This window comes from Pituophis catenifer, unplaced genomic scaffold (assembly GCF_029215685.1).
Source record: "Pituophis catenifer annectens isolate HBS135680 unplaced genomic scaffold, rPitCat1.0.hap2 SCAF_1, whole genome shotgun sequence".
NCBI lineage: Eukaryota > Metazoa > Chordata > Lepidosauria > Squamata > Colubridae > Pituophis > Pituophis catenifer.
The window spans coordinates 235,038,602-235,061,700 of NW_027256881.1; the positions used below are offsets into that span (position 1 = coordinate 235,038,602).

The 23,099-nt window shown below is 37.7% G+C and overlaps 1 protein-coding gene across 2 annotated transcripts in view; it reads right to left on the reverse strand.

Moving 5' to 3' along the window:
* The window catches only part of KDM2A (lysine demethylase 2A), a 67,541-nt gene that overhangs the window by 14,705 nt on the left and 29,737 nt on the right, over nt 1–23,099 (reverse strand). For both annotated transcript variants that reach the window (XM_070957264.1, XM_070957271.1), the window contains exons 6-13: nt 16,845–16,891; nt 16,349–16,527; nt 11,681–11,787; nt 11,078–11,171; nt 8,114–8,267; nt 7,239–7,354; nt 5,590–5,716; nt 4,926–5,323 (exon numbers count right to left, since the gene is read on the reverse strand). In XM_070957264.1, the coding sequence (XP_070813365.1) occupies nt 4,926–5,323; nt 5,590–5,716; nt 7,239–7,354; nt 8,114–8,267; nt 11,078–11,171; nt 11,681–11,787; nt 16,349–16,527; nt 16,845–16,891 (1,222 nt within the window). The remainder of the gene's footprint in view (nt 1–4,925; nt 5,324–5,589; nt 5,717–7,238; nt 7,355–8,113; nt 8,268–11,077; nt 11,172–11,680; nt 11,788–16,348; nt 16,528–16,844; nt 16,892–23,099) is intronic.

Consider the following 23,099-nt stretch of genomic DNA (forward strand, 5'->3'; position numbering starts at 1 on the left):
GAATAAAGTTGTATCACTTGGATTGCCACACTGATAACACCATTTTACTAGTGCACATCCCAGATAGCAATTAAAGGTCAAGAATCACTACCCACTTCAACATTTGTAATTTAAATAACAGAATTGCAGCCTTTTATGAGAGTTTTATGAGACCTACAATTTTACTTTGGGTTTATTTTAGGAAGTTACAATGCAGTTGACAAGAATGCTTTATAGAATTCCTTTTAAAAGCGAAGGTAAACTTCAATATAGATCAAGCGTCCATTCAAAAAAAAAAAAAAAAAGATCTGCGTGTTTTAACAAAGCTTAATTGGGTTTAATTTTTTTAACGGATTTTTAACCCACCCTGCTTTGCAGCTGTTTCCCCACCCTTCAAGAAGAAAAAAAAAAAACCGTGGGTGGAAGGAAGTGACTGTCGCGGCTAGCCCAGCAGAACGTGCAGTCTCCAAGCCCCGCCCTCTTCCTTACGGCACATATTTAAGAGGAAAGGTCGGCATTTGAGGGCATGAACACACATGCTGCTCAGGGGGAAAAAAAAAAAGGGAGGGGGGGGACGGATACGCAAACTCCTTCAGTCAGAGGCACTTTCGGGGTAGCCGCAGAGGCGTGTAAGCTCCGAGGACGACAACACCCAGTTCCACCAATTCCCATTCGGGGAACCCATTCGGGGGCAGAAAAAGACTGTACTCGCGGAACTACTCTGAGAACATGCTACTTTCAAATACCCAACAGATCGCAGGCAAACTTGTTTAGAAGTAGAGTAGAGGGTCTTGCTGCCTTCTAAAGCCAAGCTAAGCGGCCTTGCATTTCCCCTTCAATCAAACACCCCCCCCTCCTCCTCTCCAAATGCAGACAAGCACCGTGAAAGGAAATGCCGCCGGTAAACCCCGATCAAACGCTCTCCAAGGGAACGCAAGGATCCGCTCATTCAGCATAAATCCACTTCCCGATCCTGAACCCAGCCCCCCAGTTCCGGATTTGCCTGACCTTGCGCGCTCCGTTCCACCGAAGCAGCCGAGAGTCTCGCAAGGAAGTTTCCTACTAGTCTCTTTGTTTTCTATTCTGCCCAGTTACCGCTTCGGTTTCGATCTTTTCCCCAAGGTGTACAAGTTTGTTCCCATCCAATCCTTCGTTCTCCCAGGCGAGAATCTCGGTGAAACGGGGCCACTTTTTACAACTCTTGTCAGCCCGAGCAGCTGCCTCGCCGGAGCATGCTCCTTCCAGAACCCTTCAGCGGAAGCTTCCTCTGCCTGCAAACAATGCTGCTGCGTCACCCACATGCAGTTCCCAGCAATGCTTTGCAACGGAAGATGGCAGGAGAGAAAGGAGGCCGAGCGAGCGAGCGAGCGAAGAACAGAACGGAAAGCCGTTCTGCTGCAGAGTCGGGAGGAGGGGAGAGGGGGGGGCTGGACTAAGCGGTTGGCTGCTTGCTGATTGGTCGAAACGGCCGCCTAAGCTGACGCCTTTCCCCCTCCCCCACCACTGCAATTGGAGAATCCAGGGCCAGCAGCCCCAAGGGCTGAGAGACTCTGGCAGACTTTAGAGACCAGAACAGGAAAGCTTTATTAACCCGTTCTCGGGGGTTGCTGCAGCTACGGCTCTTTTCTCCTCCTCCTCCTCCCCCCCCCACCACCACCGCCCGCCCTTGCATCACTATTTTTTGATCACAAGCAAATTCCTCTCAATAAGGGTGCCTTTGAACAGTAACAATGGCTTTTTTTCTTTTCTTCTTTTAACCGCCTAGATTAGAACGTGAAAAAAAGGTCTTGAGATCCGTGAAACGGTAATGCCGTCAACTACCCATCCGCTTCCTATTTAAAATGTGAGTTTAAAAGACTGCACGGGAAGCTCGTTGTAAAAGTGAAACTTGTACCTGATGTCCCCCCCCCCCCCCCCAGTGTTGTATAATCTTGCTCATGAATCACCGTTTTCGGAATTCAGCCCAAACTTGCGACAAGTTGGTGCTGTGTGTACTAACCAAACAGGTATTGCTGGATGCTACTCTTGTATTACTGGTTCCCTGATCTAGGCGTTTAAAATGTTTGCTGGTATATATAGAAGGCTGAAACGGATAAAAGTGATTTAACAAACATTAAAGATAAGGACTTATAAAGTTTCTATCACAACCGATAGCTCTGAAATGCCTATGTTGCAGGGGCTGATGTTCAAAATATGCAACTACGGTAACTATTGTAGTACAACAGATAGTTGGTGTATTTTACATACATAAATGTTTTAGTTTGCATGTATATGAACTATTAACAGATGACTGCATTCAAACTTACTAACATTTTAAACAGCCTTAAGCAGAATTGTGGATATATCACATAACTTGCTGAATACAAGAGAGCAACCTACAGATGCTGTAAAAAAAAGAGAAAATGCCTGCAGACTGTAATGCAAATTTTCCCATTTCAAAGAGTATATTTACACAATTGTTTACAGGTATATTGGAACAAGCCACAGCATTTTAATTAACACATAAACATTAGGGGAATAATGTTTTAACATTTTCATACTTTTATTTATTCATTTTTTTTACTATGAATTGTTTGTGGGTTCCACCAACAACATTACCTGGAATTATATAACTAAGCAGTATTTCTAACTGAGCGCTCACTCTATTTTTATCAGACTACACAATGTAATTGGACACTACCATTTCTATGGAAACTTCTGAATTTGTCACCATTTTTCAGTAGACGATCAAATGACATGCAGTACCCATAAAACACCAACTGAACAAATGGCAGCTGTTATCTCTAGGAGACATAATGGCTTGTGGTTCTATATACACATACACATGCATACTTCTAATAACTCTCCAATAAGGAAACATTTTTCAGTCTTCTCTTTCAAGTTGGATGTTGTGGCTTTGCTGATCATTTGGATTAAATAAATCCTTTCCCCCTTCAAATAACCACAAGAGGAAAAAAAAATCCAGAGAGAGAGAAGGAGCAAAAATACAGAAATCAAGTTATTGTGCTTTGATTCATATAATGCACTATACCATAATGTGATTTGACTGGGTTTGACTTCTATTATCTGAATCCAGATACTGGTTTGTAAATTAGGATTTATGGTTTAGCATATGAGGCAAATCCAGACAATTCAGCAAACTTTTCATAAGCAAGTTATAGTCTTAACAGATGGTGAATCCAGTCTTAAGAGGTTATCAGAAGTTAATGGAGCAGTGAATACTCGACTATATTCTGCTTTCTTAAAAACTTAATTGGCTTTCAGGCAAATGACAAATTACTAATTTGTAGTAATACTTCACACTGTTTTATGTTCATATGATATTTGTGCTTATGTGCTGGCTGGCTGGGAGCATATATTTAGTATTATTGAACCTAACAATGGCAACTTTTAGCATAAATAAAAGTATTTTTTACCAAGGATTCTGTTCCAACAAATCCTTCCAGAGATATACTCAAATTATTCAGGGACTCTAAGTGACAAATATATAGAAGATACATATTTGCCTTACTATAGGAAGTATTTCATACTGATAAAATTCAGGAACTTCCTTGTTTCATTTCCATGAAACAACTTTGTAACAGTAAGTATCATATATGAAACACTATCAATACATGTTATAAAACAGGGCTGTCAAACTCTCGGCCCATGGGCTGGATGCGTCACGTGCTGGCCACGCCCATGCCCGGTTTAAGGACGGGGAAAAAAGTCCCGATACGTCACGTGATGCCGCTGTGATGACATGAGTTTGACATCTCTGTTATAAAATATTACCAAAACGTAAGTTGGTAACAACTGTGCCCATATTAGGGATGTGTAAAATTTTTTGAATCTCCTCTTGGGATGCAAATTAAATGGTATGGGATATACCTTGTTTCCCTGAAAACAAGACCAATCCTGAAGATAAGCTGTAGCATGTTTTTTACGCCTGTGCCTAATATAAACCCTATCCTCAAAATAAGCCCTACTTAACAGCCTGTGCAGCTGGCCACCCACCCATTCCGTCTGGTTGTTCGTGGTGCCACGGTCACGAGGCGGTGCAGCTGCACCATGTGCCCCGCACTAATTTACTTCAGCCCCTGCAGCCAGGTCATCCACGTCCCGACACCTGCCCTGTGGTGGCAGCACTAGCAGCCATGTGCAGCAGGATCCCGTGTGGCCACTGGCCCACTATTGCTTGCTCATGGCCGCAACGGAACAGGAGGCCAAGCGGTACGGTGGTGCCGTGGCCACAAGGTGAGGCAAGTGTCAGGGCATGGATGGCCTGGCTGCGGGGGCCCTGAGGTAAGCTGGTGAGGGGAGCGTGCGGTAGCTCCACCCGCCTCACTTTGTGGCTATGGCATTGGTGCGTTGCTTGGCCTCCGTTGCAGCCACGAGCAATCAGAAGAAGTGGATGGGCAGCCATACAGGGTCCTACTGGATAGGGCTGTTGGTGCCCTGGCCGCAAGGTGAAGCAGGTGTCAGGGCATGGGTGGCTTGGCTGCGGGGGCCCTGAGATAAGCCCGTGCAGGCGCATAGGGCAGCTCCACCCCCCCTGCCTCGCGGAGGTTGCATTGATGTGCGAGCAAGCAGAAGTGGGCTTCCCATACATGGAAGAAAATAAGACGCCCCCAAAAATAAGCCCCAGTTCTTATTTTAGGACCTAAAAGAAAATAAGACTCAGTCTTATTTTTGGGGAAACACAGGTATTATTCTCAGACTGACAAATCTGCATTATTTCTAGTTAGTACTGCAGGGAAGGCAGAAACATTTTCAAAGACAAATTGAATAATGTTAGGAATTTTGATAAGTACAAAATAAAATAGCTATTTTGATTCCACTGTTAAACCAGGTTGCAGTAGTGCAGCAACCATCCAGTCTTGGTTAAATATTTCAATTTGATTATTACTGTTCCTTTGTTCGTTAACTTGGTGGTGCTATAGAAAAAGACAATATTTCCATCTTACCTTAACATCTGCAATCAGAGCATCCTCATCTTCTATGCCTGTGGGTACACACTTCTTGTGTAGAGGCAAAGATTCCAGCTTGTCTACAAGACAACGCAGACCTTCAAGCTCAAACTGTGTTAGGTGCACCTTCTTGTCTTTAAGTGAACAATTGCTGTGAGAATCCCATGCTTGGCCATTTTGGGAACCTCGACTGGATTCAGAATCCATGGAGAGAGTTCTTTTAAGACTTGGCAAACTTCGACAGCCTCTACTTATTTCATCATAGTCTAGATTAGCACCATTAGCTACTGGGCTGGTAAGGATTGACCTTCTGGTGACTGGGCGACGTGATTCCTTTTCACCCATAGCATCGTCTTCATCCACATTTCCTGACTCTGAGTTGCACAGTTCCATATCTGCATACAGAGGAAGGAATAATCATTATCAGATTAAATGTCTGATTTTTTTTTGGACACATTAAATAAATAAAGGTGAACATATAGCTAGGTTTAAGTCATACTATAATCTCTTAGATCACTTGGTGATTGGATGTGTGACTCTTTTCTGGTTATGGCATTACCTTCAAGGGTTATCTGTTAAAATTAGAAGTGTGTGTGTGTGTGTGTGTGTGTGTGTGTGTATAAAAATCAGAAAAATAAAAAGCTAAAATAGCAGCTCTTACCCATGTTAAGTGATTCCTTCTGAAAGTCCTTGGTCAAATGGGAACGGTTAGTGATGCAGTAGACATAGCGTTCTAGTACATACCAGCACATTTCATAATAAAAGGGATAACGAAATTTAATTGGGACCTGTAAAGGGGCAAGATACAAGAAAACAGCATTTCTTAGACTATTAGTTATGCAATTTTCTTAATAACCCCACCTTTTTCTCACTTAGCCCTATAGGGAAATCAAAATGCCCCAGTATGTAGAAAATTGCTATCTTGTAGCTCTCTCAATATTAATTCACTCATACTTTACAATTCAGTGTGGGGCCAGTGGCATTTTTTCCAGATCCTTAATTAAAATATAAACTTATTAAAATTAGCTTTCTTATTGAGGACTTCAAAAGAGCCTATATAATCTTTAAAAAAGATCTAGGTCATCTTAACTTCTGTCCCATATAAACTAAAGAACTCTATTAAGGATAGCTCAATGTGCATAAAAGTTAAACATTAAAGAGTGATGAAGATTTCTGACCTGAAGAGCAACCAGAGTATCAGAGGGGGAAAAAAATTCCCAGCATGGCTTTTATAAAGGAAAGGCCTTGTTTCATTAGCTTTTTAGAATTTATGCAATTGCTGAGTCTTTCTACATGGAGACACCCTTTCTACAAATAACATTGCTCTTTCATGTTCACAGGAGGCCTTCGATCCAACAGTTTTGATAGAAGGTGAACTATTTTTTGTTACTTGCCCTTGTTATAATTTCACACTCTTCTGAAAGGCTTCTCAAACATCATGAACAAATGAGATGGAAAGGGATTGTAAAACCTGTCCTTTTCTGTGTGAAAGAAGATCTTATGGATAAAACTGCCCTCGCCAGTAGAAATTATCTAAGCTTGTTAACTTGGTTGTGTTTAGACATAAAAGTTTTTTACAGACTTCAGAAATGGCATGCTAGCTTATAGACTGGTAAGTTATTGAATGGATAACAGAATCTACTAAACTACACAATGAAAAGTAATTTATCTGAAAGGATTTGTCTTGAAGTCAGTGATTATTATAAATAATTTGGAATCAAAGATAGTCCCTGAGATAACTAACTTGAAGTGAGCCTAGATTACTTAGCACAATAAAGCCTAAGCAGAAACATCAATTCGTGGCATAATACAGCAGTGAAAAATAAGGGAAAGATTTAAAAAAATCATATGGTGAGTATCAGAATTCAGTTAAACATAGACAAAGTAATTTGAACTCTGTATTTCAGATCAGTACTAGACACTGGATAATAATCAACAAAAGCTGATTACAATAATGCTTCATTTCTGACCTTTTAGGACTAGCTGATATGATAAAAACTGATTTGGTGATTACATGACATCTTGATTTAATCCAGTTAAGTGGATCATCTGTGCCTGGCCATTATGGGCATTGTAAATAAAAATCAGAAAACTATTAAAAGTATTAGAAAAGAATGTAACTACCTATTGTAGACATCTATACTGCTGTTTCTCTGATTAAGTCAGTGTTTGTCCTATCCTTGAAATTTTAGGGTTTATTGGTTTACCTAGTGCTTTTGTGATTGAAAAACTGAATTTTAATAGGGGTAGTAATATTCTGTAATATGTTAAGTTATACAATTTTGAAAAATGCTTCTGAAAACCTCTTACCCGTGTACGGTCTTCAATACTATAAATCCGTAGCTGCATAGGGATATTGAAGCTGTGTAGAAAGTTTCCTCCAAAAACTAGGGTATCCATAGGAGTATACACAGCATGGATCCAACCTAAGGACCAAAGCCCATCTTTAGATAACCTGAGTCTCCATAGCTGAAAATCTTGTATTTTTAAATTTGTAATTTACATATGTTTACATTTCCAAGAGTTGTATTTATTGAACCAAATCTTCTCAGAAAAAAATGTATTCTTAATTCCAATTTATCCTAGGATTACAGAAAGGTACAAGATCCAACCTGGCTTAAGCAACATGTCATGCAGTTTATAAAGATGCAATGACATTTTTTACCTGAAATTGGAGGAAGGGAAGGTTTGGTATTTTCTGGTTTCTTAGAATAACTGCCTATTGCCCTTCCCTTATTATTTTCTACAAGATTTGCCAACAATGCAGATTGCCCTGTTGACCTAAATGGGTAAATACTATCTAGGTCAGAATCATGTTTAGGCCTCTGAAGCAAAGGGGATAAACGGCTTACATTACCAGAGAGATATCACCAGAGACTTATGAGGCTATTTTAAACTTAATTTTATTTCCAACATCTCAGAAAATCCAAAAAGATAAATGTCAAAGGTTATGCTACTAAAAATTGGGGATTCACTGAGTGCTAAAGCAAAGTAGATAGGTTGAATTGTCCATTCAGGTTTAAGCATATCCCAGGCTTAATCAAACCGTAAGAAGTACTGTATTATTCTAATACTTCAACAGACATATACTTTTTTAGCAATTAAAAAAAAAAGATTGAGAATCTGCTGTTTAGAACTGTTTCTTAGTGGCTGTGTTTTATCTATGCAACACTGTTTATATATACCTGAGGGAATAACAAAGGTATAGCCTTGCTTTAGTTCAATACGCTGACAATCTGATACCCTGTCACCAAGGAAAATGTCTCCTTGTTTCCCTGATAGTAGCCAGTTTTCATATAATTCTAAATTCTGTGGAGTGGGTGGGATTAGCCAGAAGACCTGCAAATAATAATAATAAAAAAGAAGAGTTAAAGAAGGTATCCTTCAGAAAAATCAACTATTAAATCCAGATTAGTATTCTAAATTATGCAACACCTTGCTGAAAATTGGTAACCTACATATTCTACCTATCAGCTTCCCAGCTAAAAATTATTTCACACTGTATGTATCGCTTCTGATAATATTCATACATGCAACAGTAGATGGATTAAGTGCGGAGAAGAAGAAACATAAGACTCTACTGCATGTTCGAGAGTTTGCTAATTTATTCTAATTGTGGATGTTTAGTGGATATTCAACTTTTAGGAGAGATCACCCATCTAAACTACAATAATGCTCAAGAATTAGAGATAAATACAGTAAAAAAAAAAAAGGTAACTGAAACCACCTAGCATTTGTTCCAAGGTCTGAACTTACATGTTGCTTACCACATTCCACTAATCTGTCCATCTCTTTCTTCAAGTACCCCCCCCCCCCCCTGCATACTGGATTCTCAGGATAGAGCTTTTCTTTCCAGATAATTATTCTGAAATATTATTTATCAGCATTTCATCTGCAGCCTGGTCCTGCCCTAGCTATCCAGGGCGATACACAAATCTTTTAGTTTATAATTTTCTCTTTTACATGTTACTAGATACCAATAATCACTGCCAGCAGTTTGAATTATATGGAGATTGCAATTTGTATGATTGTTATTATACTACAAATAATCCTCAATTTATGACCATAATTGGTACTACAACTTCCATTGCTAAGTAAAGCAGTTGTTATGTGAGTTGCATGAGTTGTGCCTGTTTTTACAACCTTGACTCATGCAGTTGTTAAACAAATATGGCTTCCTCCACTGACTTTGTCAGAAATAAAGGTTGTAAACGGTGATCACATGACTCCGGGATGCTGCAACCATCGTAAATACATGCCAGTTGGCGAGCGCCTGAATTTTGATCATGTGACTGTTGGAATTCTGCAACAGTCGTAAGTACAAGGACTCCTTTTTTCAATACTGCTGCGATTTCAGATGGTCATTAAATGAGTTGTCATAATTGAGGACTACTTGTATATTATATTTAATAACCAAAACAAAACATCACATTGCATATGCAATGAAAAGCCAGTAGCTCTCAAAGATTCAATGTAGCAAAAAGATATTCTAAACCGGGCAGAGCAAACTAACTGCTTTTTTTTTGGGGGGGGGGGCGGGGGCAGAGTAGATTAATTTTTGTGTCCTCCATTTTGTAATAGTGCTCTCTGTGTTGTATATATTATTTATTTCAGTTTTAGACTGGCATAGAAAACTAACCATTTGGATTTTACTCATTTATGTATATTGTAGGAGTTCAATGAAGTATTGAAGAATCCTTATACATTCCTTAATTTCTACAGTTAATGCAACTAATCCAGTTAACTTAAATGGGAGAGATCATTTAGTGCACTTTCTCCTCATTCAGCAACTGTGTTCCATTCTAATAACTTGGTTGTGAAGTAAAATAATTGCTAAGTGAATACATGATTGAAAGAGATAGAGAGAGGTATGAAGATCACTGGTTCCTTCTTTCCTAGGGTCCTGTGCCTGATCTATTTTGGTTCCCTTACAGATTGGAGAAATTGCTTAATTGGTTAAATAACCTTTCTTCCTGGGCTGCTTTTCTCCACACAGCAGTGTTTCCCTAAAAACTGTAACAAGCTCAATTCTGTAATCTTAATTAGTTACTTAGCACTCTTAGCTGCCTAAAAGTAACATGACTTTAACCAATTTCACTCTGAAAGCTTCTATTGTCAGGCCCAAATGCATGGATTGGTTGGAAAATGAATTTTTAATCACCATTTATTATTATTGTAATAGTTATGAATGGTCACTAACTGAGGTAGTCACTAAATGAGTAATGGCTGTACAATTAGCAAAGCAAATTAAAACAAGAGAACGAAAGGAAAGTTTTGCAGCAGGATAAAACAGATATCTCAATTTTTAAATTTTCTTAAAAATAGAATATTAAATGATTCAAGAATTAGGCATATCAAAGTCCTCAAATCAGCCTAAAAACTCCTGGAAATTTCTGCTTTTTTAATAAGACCAGGTAAAAATTCTAGTAACATCTCTGTCCCAAACGGGTAATAAAATAATGCTGTTGAATAGCATGAGCAGATGTGTAAAGTGTTATTTTTCTGATCTTGAACATTTATACCTGAAAGCAAATTCTTTAGAAAAAATGGTAACAATTTAAAAAGAATTAAGTAGATTCACTGATTTTGTAGATCAGGAGTGTCAAACTCGTGGACCACAGACTAGATGTGTCAGGTGCTGGCCACGCCCACACCTGGTTTACTGAAGGGAGAAAAAAGTCGCAATACATCACGTGATGACGCGAGATTTTCTCCCCTGTAGTAGATTGATATTTTCAATCTACTTAAAAAAAAAACAATTTACTGCATATATCCTATTTTCCAATATAAGCTATTACAATCAACTGGCTCAGGTATATAATTAATAAAACACAGTTATTTCATTAACTATTCCTCATTGTTAAAATTAGCTCTCATGTGCTATTAATTACATACTGTGTAATATAAAATATATATAACAGTTATATAGTGTAAATTACTAGTGACACTAAGGAATCCTGTTAAAACAGCCCAATAAATTTGATTCTAGAGTGAGGTGTCCAAATGAGTTGCAAGTGACTCCTCGATTGAAATGAATATCTGCAGGCAGCCCTCATTTAGCAACTGCTGTGCACAGTGACCATTTGCAGTTATAACCTCTTTACTCAAAACTTCTCACAAAAAGCATGTTGCTGGAAATTCCATGATACCTTTCCCCCTCTGTGGATGTGATACCATACTGATGTGCCACCAAAATCTACATGGAAATCTGTGTAGCATCCTTTAACACTCATCAGGCAATATCTGAAATAAAACCAGAAATTATGAAAACATAAATTTCATTGAATTAAGTTGCAACACTCTGTAGATGGAATAAATGCTTATTGTTAGTATTTAGTATACCACTGACACATTGAATGATAGTATTAATTACCAGAATCTATGTACTAAGAGTACTCTCTACTGTTGAAAGAAAAGGGGACAATAAGATTAGTATCTGATTGTTTGGTTTTTATTGTATCAGAAAGCCAGTAATAGGAATCTATATCCCTAAGCAGGAAGTTCTTCCTGCTGCAATTCCTGCTGTTTAAAACAAATCTATTTTGCCATTCAACAATACAATGTTAATAGATGTTATCCATCCAATTAGCATTGTTGGAGGACTTAGGTAGGAATGATGTTAGCCTGTCTGGCCCAGACTGCTGACCTTTGACAATCAATACAAACATAGAAGGACAGGTAGCAGTATAGAAACATCTTCCTTAAAACTCACATCAATGAAAAGAAAGATCTATATACAAATTTTTACTTACTTTTGCACTTTTGGATACTGCATATCCAAAATAGCATTTGTTGATTCTGTCTGGCTTTCCTTCAGATGCCTTGGCCACATATTGTCAACCCAATCAATTAAATCCACCTGGAAATATGTATTAAATCAAGATTTATGTTTGTCACAAACAAATGTTCAATCCTTCTGCCAAACAACCCAATTCCAAAACATTAAATAAGTATCAAAGATTATACCTTAAGGTTCAAGATACAGGATATTTCACTAAGTATCAGTTAGTGAGGCTCTACTCACTCTTTCAACTAACGATCTAGTATTATTACACTGATATATTCTGTATTCATGAAGAATTATCTATGAAATAAGATATACAATAATATCTTAGAAATTAAACACACAAATAACAGAATCACAACAAATGTCACAAAACAAAACTGGTTAGTCAGGAATCTCTCACCTATACCGGTGAAATATTACCAAAAAGAAGATCATCACTTTACATGTAGTCCTCACATAAAGATCCTAATTGGAATTGGAATGTCTGTTGCTAAGTGATGCAGTCATTATGGGAAACATCACATGACTGCACTACTTAGTGTTGGCAGTTTTGGTAGTCCCACTGCGGTCTTTAGTCCAGAACTGCACTGTCATTAGAAGATTTCACACTTTTCCTTCACTGTAGCACTCAGTTCTGCTTTAGTCCTTCCATCTATCTATCTCCCCCCCACATTTTTTCCCTTTTATCCATCCTGCACTCTGCCATCCCTGCTGCCTTGCACTTCCCTGTCCCTGCCATTCCAATGGCAAAAGTCAGCTTGGGTTGGCAGGGATGCAGGATGAAGCATGGGGGATGAGTGGGATGGCAGAGTGCAGTCTCTTGACCTCCCAACATAGTTCAGTTCCTCTTTATGGGAGTGTTGTCAGTATAAAAGACTGTTGATTCATGAGGCAAATTCTTTGGCTGGATTTACTCCAGTTTCAATTGGCTCGCTTGTAAACATGCAATAAGGCCCTAATTGGCTCTCTTGTAAACATGCAGTAAGGTCCTAATGACTAGCCATGAGATGACTTTACCATAGGCCCGTGATGGCCAACCTATGGCAAAGGTTGCACACAGAGCCCACTCTGTAGGCATGCGCACCGTCGCCAGCTGCTCTTTTGGTTTTCGGCTAGCTGGTCTTCGTGTGCACCTGAGTGCCAGGAACTGGAAGATGCGTCAGCCACCTAGTCTTCCGGTTTCCGGTGCATGTTCTGGTTTGGGCACTCAGTGCCGAAAAGGTTCGCCATCACTGCCATAGGGCCTTCATTTGGGGTAACTGAGCCATTGTCTAAAGAAGAGTCAGGTGAGAGTCTTGTTGGAGGGAAAAAAAATAATCTTGGCTTGGCTTTCTCCCTCTTTATAATTTTATATTACTCCAGTCTTTAATCCTAGTCAACAATAACCATCTCTTGTGAGGGCCATTTTAAGTATTTAAATAATAATAACAACCTTCCTACCCATGTTTGTAACCATACTTCCATCCTCCTACAGTTAGTACTCTCAGCTTTACTAACTGGCTGCCTGTATTGCAGTTGGGAGAAGTGAAATGAATTTTGTGAGATAAGATACTTGGAGTTCCATCATTAGTTTATGTTTTTTGTTACTGGTGTGCTGCAGTAAATTTAGCTTGTTGTGGTCAAGCCACAGCTGATACTGAGGCTGTGTGCGTCAATTAAAAAAAAAACCTACCCAATATTTATGGAATAAAATTTAAAATTATCATTTGGAGCTCACGTACGTGCAGTCTCATACATCACCATCTCACTGGAAGTCGAATGGACTTAAATATACTTTAGTATTGCTAATGAAAGGATCATTTTTTTTATTTATTTTTTTTTGCTTCCAAGCATTTTTCCTGCAGGTACAGGATCCACTTTTTCAGACCAACCAAATGCTGACCCATTGGCTGCAACAGGAATTGACTGATTGGCTTGTTGCCTGATGTTGTGGGCTGAGAGGGAATCACTGGTCCAAAGTCATCCAGCAACATATGGATGCCTAAGGCAGGACTAGAACTCAGAGTCTCCTCGTTTCTAACCTGGAACCTTAACAATTAGACCAAATTGTTGGCTTGCTGAAGGAATCAGAATTAATACTTAAGTACAGATTGATTTCTCATACACATAAATGTAATTAATGCCACCTATACTGCAAGCTTGCAGTCACAACTTATCATAGGTTTTATTTTACAATGAATAATTTCCTCTAGGGACAATATATTGTTCTTTATACAGTGAGGGTTTTTTGTTTTAAGAATTATAATTACAGTAATGCCTAGAAATATATTTTTAGTTCGCTCCCAGTTTTCTTCTGGATGCAATTAATGGTGCTAGTTATCATCTTTAACACCCTACATGGCATGGGATCTGGTTATCTGGGACTGCCTAAGACTATCCACCCATTCCACAAGATCAGAGAGAGTGAGCATGCTCCAAGTCCCCTCCTTAAAATTTTGCCATCTAACAGGACTTTGGAAGCATGACTTTTCCATGGCTGCTCTACCTTGTGGAACACTGTCCCACAGAGGTTTGCCAGGTCTCCACCCTTCAAACTGTTTGGAAGGCTGCTAAGACTTGGCTTTTCACTGGGGTGATGGGATTGTATGGGTAGAAGGCATGGAAGGAGGATAGTTGATCCTGCTGTGGGGCATCCCAATGGGGATTACTATGGCACAGGGTATTGTTTTATTGTTTTCTGTTTATGATTATTTACCGGTTTTATGGTTGTTGTAAGTCACCCAGAGTTGCTTAAGATGGATGGCCATATAAATCTTTTAAATAAATAAAAAATCTATTGTATATAAACAGGGAGCAAACACTACTATACTCCCTAGCACTGATGATGTTACCTAATCAGATAATAAAACATCTGCAAGCAAATAACTAAACTCAGCAAGCAAGATTCGAGATATCATACTATCAGCTACTCTATAAAATCAGCAAATGTTAAGACATAAAACACATTAAAAACCCCAGAAAAATACAGCCAAAATAAAGCACACCAATATGAAGAATAATTGCTAAGAAATTATAAAGGGGAACCACCATTTTTACCATTGTTTTTTCCAAAAGCCAAATGGAATATAAGGCCTTAACTAATTTCTTAAATGACAGAAAGGAGGTGGTCATGCTAACCTCGGGGGAAAAGAGAAGCCGATAGGATCACACAACCATGTAAAAGGCTCCTCTTCACGCTCTTGTCCCCAAACTCAAGCTTAAACTGATACTGTACTCAAAGCAGATGCAGCCAGGCAGAAACACTTCCCATTCCACTTCCATCATGCATTTATTCACTCACAACTTTACTCACAAGCATCTATGCGAGCGTATTCCAGCTGCCTGTAATAACTGAGCCACACCCTGTTGTTTTCAAGGATGTCCTAACTTCCAGAGGCAGCCGTACCCCACCCAGGCTCTTGGCTTACAAAAGAAAATGCTATAACAAAGGGAAGTGATGTGCAGGAAAACGGGATAAGTTAACGACAAGCCGATAGGGAAACTGAAGCAGACAGGGAAGCTGGAGATAGGTAGCTCTTCCAGGCAGTCATGAGGACTACCAGTCAATTGCTCTTGTCAAGACAAGAGCCTTGGTAGTACAGTGGTTTAAAGCACCCTGTCATTAACACAGCTGCCTGCAGTTACTGCAGGTTCAAATCTTACCAGGCTCAAGGTTGACTCAGCCTTCCATCCTTTCTAAGGTAGGTTAAATGAGGACCCAGTTTGTGGGGGCAATAAGCTGACTTTGTATAAATATACAAAAGTATGAAGGCTATTGCTTAACGCATTGTAAGCCGCCCTGAGTCTCCGGAGAAGGGCGGCATATAAATCAAATTAAAAAAAAAAAATTGCTAGGACAACAAGCTAAGGTGAGCCATGTATCCTAGCAGAATTCCTGCCTGGATCCTGGAGCTTTCCTGGGAGCCTGATAGCAACCAGAAAAGCAGCAACCACACTGAGGCAGCATTAATGGCAATTAACGTAAGAACTTTTGGAAGAAGGTAAAGGCTGTATGGCACTTTAAAGACTTTGGGACTTTTACTTTGACTAAGTATTAAATATTAGAGGACTGAGTATTAAATACATACTTACATGGAAATATGTTACATGGAAACATCCCCTTATAAAATCTTTAAGGGGAGCAATTGCGTATTGTTGGGAAAGGTGTGTACTGCAATAAAGCATTGTATACAGATCTGCTCTGCTGTGATGTGTCCAGACCTTAGAAAGCAAAGAACCCTCACCTAGGGGTAACCCTCCATTCTTGAGTCCAAGATTTCCAGCAATCTGGAAATTCAGGATCATAGGTAGGACACTATGATCACAAATAGAGAGAAAAGCACATTATCCTCCTCCCTTCCCTTACAATGACAAATTTGATAGTTCCCATCAGCATTTCTCTCTTTTTATTGCTATTATAGTTTAGGTACAAAATTAAAAATGCATGTATGCTGGATGATGAACCTTCAGCAATAATAATATCAATTGATATTGTTGCTTTTGGCAGCACAGTATAAGTTATTCAGATTCTGAACCCATGACTTAAACCATGACCCAAGTTAATACTATGGACTCCTTAATTCGTTTAAATGACCTTCAAAATAAAATTTTAAAAAATGATACTATCAATGGAAAGAAGAAATACCAAACTAACCGTATTTGGCCTTTGCACCAGATTCTCAAGCCGGGTATGGCTGAATTCTAAGCTGATAACATTGTATAGCTTCTCTCGGTCTTCCTCTGGTGTTTCATAGTAGCGTGCCCACTGAGCCATGGTCATCTCAATATCCCTTTGTGTGTTTACATCCATGACATCCACCATCCTACGACTTCCTACCGGTTGATAAGATAAATAGATAATTAATTAATTTCCTGTAATAAATCTAGCCCAAGAGAGGCAGGATAACACATAAAACATGGTTTTTAAAAAGGGGTGGGGGGAGATAAAGGGCATATAAAGGACAAGATATAGAATAATTATCCAAGGCCTTCTGATTTAGGGGTGCTTAATCTTTAAACAAACATTTTTCATTTTTTTCTCTTCAAGACCAGGGACTACTTTACAATTAAAATTAAATTCTACACGTAAATTACATATCAGTTTTTATCTTGACATGCCTGTTTAATTCAGAAGAAAAATGCATAATTACCTACATATTGTCGTACATCACTCACACTAAAGTCTGGCTCTGGCATCCTGAAACAGAAAAAAAATGTGTAGCAGTCACACTATCAGTATTCCCTGTGCACAGTTTAATGCTGTGAGTCTTTTATCTATCTCTCTTACAAGTCTGCTTCAAAACTATCCATCATGTAAAACTAGAGATATAACCAAGCCCAATTTCTTACTTTTCTTTGAAGCCTCCAATACAATTTACTATTTTATTTCTCTGAACAAACTGAGTAAAGATGCACTTGAACTGTGGATAAGTGGTTTCATACTTCGCTGCAGCAGCTCTTGCTGAATTTTGAACAATTCTGAAATATTTATACTACCAAGCCCTGTAAAATTTCACATTATCTTATTTATTGATTGAGCACTGACAACATGAAACTTCTGCTTTATGTTCACTTAGGAATGTGAAATGAGATGCTCTTCAAATCAAGTGAAGTAGTGAAATTTTTTTAACATTCAGACAAGATTCATAGGTGGTTCTTTTTGTCAGGATGTTGAATTCAACTATTCAGGATCTGAATGCAAATCCTGTTAAAATGCATATGCAATCTTTACCCAATACACACCTCACAGACAGATTCAGCATGTATCTAATCTACTTGTTGCCACTGAATTTTACCTCTACTTCTTAGTTTTGCTCTTCTGTGTTATACGAAAGTGAAGCCTTTTCTTCCTTGTCTACTAGGGAAGAAAATCTCATTGTAAGGCAAGTGCATGAATACGGAAAAAGTATTTTGAGTGTTGAGTAACTGAAAGAGGAAAAAAATGGATTGAGGAAACATTTGAGAGTATGTTGCTGTTTCCTAAAGAGGAACAAAAAATATAACCTCTGGGATGATGATAAATGCAGCGGAGAGAAGGATTTCCTATTCATTTTTTATTTTGATATTGGCCAGTTTTGGATTTGTTCTAACTATGCCCACTGTGTACCTTCCAATAACTTTACTCTGGTGGACTGCGAAATGAACCATGAAATGTTGTCCATTCTTCACTTAGAAAATCATTTTAGCTCCTAAAAATCAGATTTCTTGTTTGATATTGTTATTCTCAACAGATAAACTAGACGTATCTCTTGTTGCTTTCTCCTGTTTAGACAGAGACAGTATGGCTTCAGTTCCCATTTATAGCTATCCTCCAAATTAGCTTACTGGAATCCGTTGCATGTGGCAGCCTGGGATGACTGTCTACTCACTTCAGTTAGTTCAGAACATAGCTAGTTAGCTTTTTGGTATGCACTAATCAGATAATGTACCCTTCACAAGGATGACAATATTCTCACTAATTATCAGTCCATTTGTAATAGACATAGCTGTATATATAATCTTTTACAAGATGGTAATGCAGTGATTAGATTGCAGTATTGCAGGCTAATTCTGCCAACTGCCTGCAGTTCAATTCTCACCGGCTCAAGTTTGACTCAGCCTTCCATCCTTCCAAGGTGGGTAAAATGAGGACCCAGATTGTTGGGGGCAATATGCTGACTCTGTAAACCGCTTAGAGAGGGCTGTAAAGCACTGTGAAGCGGTATTTAAGTCTAAGTGCTAGAGCTATTTTATAGTCCAATGTGACTGAAGCCCCAATACCCAAAGGAGTTATTGCTTTCATACTAGTTCCATGTTGTAAAATCTGGATACTTTTTCTGGATATTTTTACAAGCAAAATGGATGGTGTCTGGAAAGAGGAATTCTCATGTATGGAATTCTAACTGTAGAATTCTTTTCTCAGGGAGGCTGGCATGATGCTACTCTCTGTTCTTTAAATACTAGGTGTATATTTAAAAACATCCCAGGCTTTTAATTTGCAAAACAATCATTGTTGTGGCTCTCATTGCTTAGTTTTTACTTTCTTCAGTATTGCATTATTTAACTCTTTGCTGTTATCCAGCTTCAGAATGTTAGACTGAAGAGTGTTATTTTAAAGTAATATAGTGTACTTTAGGAAAATCTTATGGAAGCCTTGGGGTTAAAAGCAATTTACTTTGTTCTGTTTACAGACAAGTAGTTGGAGAGGCTAGGTGGGGAGCAATATCACAGGTTGCAATTTGGCCAATGCAGGTAACAGATAGGCTCAGTGGTGAAATGTAAAATTTGTTACTACCGGTTCTGTGGGCGTGGCTTGGTGGTGGGGTTTATAATGTGACTGGGTGGGCGTGGCCAACTTTTTTTTTTTCCTTTTAAAACCATTTTTTCTACAACCTCTTCGGCTGAAGAGGTTGTAAAAAAAATGCTTTTAAAAGCCTCTGATGATCCCAGTTGAGTTGCCTGATCGTCAGAGGCTTTTTTTTCTCTTAAAAACATTTTTTCGGCCAAAGAGGTTGTAGAAAAAATGCTTTTAAAAATAAAAAAGCCTCTGATGATTGCGCGGCTCAGCTGGGCATGGGGAGGGGCAGGGATTTTTGCTACCGGTTCTCCGAACCACCCGCCACCATCGCTACCGGATCAGGTGATCTGGTCCGAACCGGAAGCATTTCACCCCTGGATAGGCTGCTGTCTGGCCTTCCTTCTTTTCAGATTGCAGTCTAACTAAGGCAAGCAAATTGACAGGAGCCTTCCAACCTGAAGATCCTACTCTTCAATGCCAGATCATTTATTGGTAAACTTTGTTATCCAGGATTTAATTATGGATGAAAGTACTGGTCTGGGATATAACATGAAGAACTGCGGGTGGAGAGCTCTATCTTCTAGGGCTGTTCAATAATATACTACGCTAGGATTAGATGTGGGATGGTTGTGATTTATAGAATTCTTACTAATTATCTAGATATTCCCTTTGTCAGCCAATTTTGAGTGGATATGAATGGCCAGGATAGCATAGAGATGCTAACTGTATACTTTACATCCCACTATCTTAAAATCCTCCTATTAAGGTAATCAAAATGAATGAGCTTTCATTTCATTTCTTAAAATTCTTGTCCTGAGGATTTCAATGAATTACTGAGGCAGCCACATTAGAAATTGCTCACAATTGTGTGTCTTCCAGGATAATAAAAAAAAAATCTTTCCAAACTGATATTTGACCTTATGTTGAATGCTATATGCTGGATTTCGTATTCTGTTTGGGTGGAGCTAATGATCTGAAAGTGAGCAAAGTCTATGTATCTTGGTTGTCAGGGACATCACTCTCTAGCCAGTTTTACATCAGTGACCTGAATAAAACCTTAGCAGGGTGAACAACTGGATAAAATGGTCCAATTCTGCCATCTGCTGGTTCCTAATAGTTTCTTGTAGCAAAATCCAGTTAATGGCTACTATAATTTACTTTATTTCTATCCTGCCTTTATTATTTATATGAAGATGCTCAGAACAATCTTCACAAACTTCTAATAATCCAATTTCAAGAAAGTAATATATATCCTCAAACATTATCTAAGCTGAAAGGGTTGAATAAAGGAGAAAGTTGAAATTCAATCCAGGCAAAATGGGAGTCCTATTGACAGATACAAAACTATACTTGGGGAATTGAAGTTCAGTCTTGGTTTGGAAGAAGTTGCACTCACTTTTAAAACAGATCCCTAATCTGCTCTTTGATCCTCAATGATAACAGAAGTCAATTACAGCCAAGAGCCATTTGACAACTACAGTTATTGCATTAGCAAAAGCTCTTCCTTAGCCACAATCAGATATGGCAGTATTTATTCATGCATTGCTTACATTCTCTTGAAACTACTGCAATGCATTCAATGGAGAAATTATCCTTGAAAAATGTCTAGAAAAAGCAACAGATACACAGCGCAGCACTAAATTAACAAATACCAAGAAGAGAGGTCTACTTGAAACAACTCAACTGAATCAACAGCACGGATTCTCAAACATGCCTGCCCAATTAAGAAAGGAAAAAATAACTGCCTCAGTGATTAACAAAATGGGTTTTGATGGGATCAAAACAATGAATTATAATTGAAAATACATGCTTTTATGGGAAAATTGTTTACTTTAGCAAGAAAAATAGTCTATTATTAAAAAAATGAAATCATAGAATGTAAGACTTGGAAGGATCTTTGTCAATCTAGTTCAAGCCCTTTTCTGGAATCAACTTCTTCACTAGCAGTTTTCTTCACTGTTGAACAATTCTTATCATTAGGATATCTTAGCCTCCTGACTAATCCTGACTTCTTACAGCCTTCTCTTTTTTTTTTTTTTTAAAAAAAACAGTTTTTATTGAATATTTTACATTTTTAAAACCAAAAACATAATAGAAAAAGATTAAAAAAAACATACACATACACCATACAATAAAATACAAAACATAATTTCAAGAACCGTTAGAACAATTGTTATTAGAAACATATAATGAAGTACTGGGAAAGTCCAAGATACCAGAATCCTGGATGGAAGCTTTAATAACTCTCAACCCCAAAAACAATAACGTACAACAGAAGATTCAGAATTATAGGCCAATCTTGTTGCTAAATGCTGACTACAAAATATTTATGGCTATAATAGCAGATTGAATCAAAATTATACTAAACAAAATTATACATTTGGATCAAAATGGATTCCTACCCAACAGGCATATTAAAAAAAAAACATACATATTATCATCAATGCCTTAGAATTCTATGAAGCTCACCCTGAAAAACAGGTAGCTGTGATATTTTTGGATGTACAAAAGGCTTTCAACAACTTAAATTGGGACTTTATGATAAATCAATTGATAAAAATGAATTTTGGAGAAAAATTTACAGAAATGATTAGAGCCATATACACTACACAGAGGGCAAAAATAATAATAAATGGGGAACAAACAGAAAGCTTTGAGATAGCTAAAGGAGTAAGACAAGGTTGCCCCCATCACCTCTGTTATTCATTCTGTCTGTGGAGACATTAATGTCACAAATTAGAGACAATTCAGAAATAAAGGGACTAAAATTAAATCACAAGAATATAAGGTCCAAGCATTCGCAAATAATTTGGCATTCATTATTGAGAAACCATTAGAATCTGGACCTACTTTATTACAAGATATAAACCAATTTGGCATGGTAGCAGGATTTAAAATGAAAAAAGACAAAACTAAAATATTGACTAAGAATTTAATCAACAGACAGAATGAAGAACTAGAAGAGAAGCTGGGAATCTTGAGAGCAAAGAAAATTAAATATTTAGGAATTTGGCTATCGGAAAAATGTACCACGATAAAGAGGGATAATTACGATACACTTATATTACAAATACAAAAAGATTCGGACAATTGACCTAAATTACCAATATCATTAATTGGCAGAATTTTGACAATCAAAATGAACATATTATCCAAGTTACTTTATCTAATTCAAACAGTACCAATAACATTAGGGAAAAAATTCTTTGAACAATTATATAAAATGACATCAAAATTTATATGGTCAGGGAAAAAACTATCTATCAAATTCAAATTACTGCAAGATAGCAGGAAAAAAGGAGGTTTCGGTTTACCAGAATGGGAACTTTACTATCAAGCAGCATCTCTAACATGTCTTAAAGATTGGATACAACTAAAAAATAAAGGAATACCAACAATAGAAGGCCATGATCTTCAGTTTGGTTGGCATGGCTTTCTTTGGGATGGGAAAAATAAATCACATACCTATTTTCTAAGACACATGTTAAGAGATGCCCTACTGAAAGTTTGGGAAAAGATCAAAAAGAATCACTATAGGAAGGTCCCAATTTGGTTGTCTACAATGGAAGCAATGATACACCCAAATACCAGATTTAGACAAAATGGTGAGATATATAGAATTACTAGATACAAAAGGAGAATTAAAATCAGTACAAGACCTGAAAAAATAAGGAATAAATCTGGAATGGTGGCCATATTTACAAATCAATAGAATCGATTCTATACGTGGCTAGAAATTAGAAATCAAAACAAGAAATAAGAATGTAAATCAAAATTTGACCAACTGGAATCTAAGAGTATTGAATACTAGTAAGGATAAAATATTGACTATGTTAATAAATAGGATGTAAGTATATATAACAATTTAGTTTATAAGAATGTTCAATATGGTTATAGAAGAATAAGAGAATGATTAGGATGATTGAATTTAAAAGTAAAGGTAACAGAAAGTTGTAAAATATTATATAATGTTGTTATTTATGTTTTGAAGCCTTCTCTTCTTTATGCTAAATACACAAAGCTCTCTCTGTTCTTGGTAAGTTTTTTCTTGCAAATATCTTATAGAAATGCCAAACTTTAAAAAAAATATTTAGGTTATTTGTTAAAATTTCTTTCTCATCATCTGACT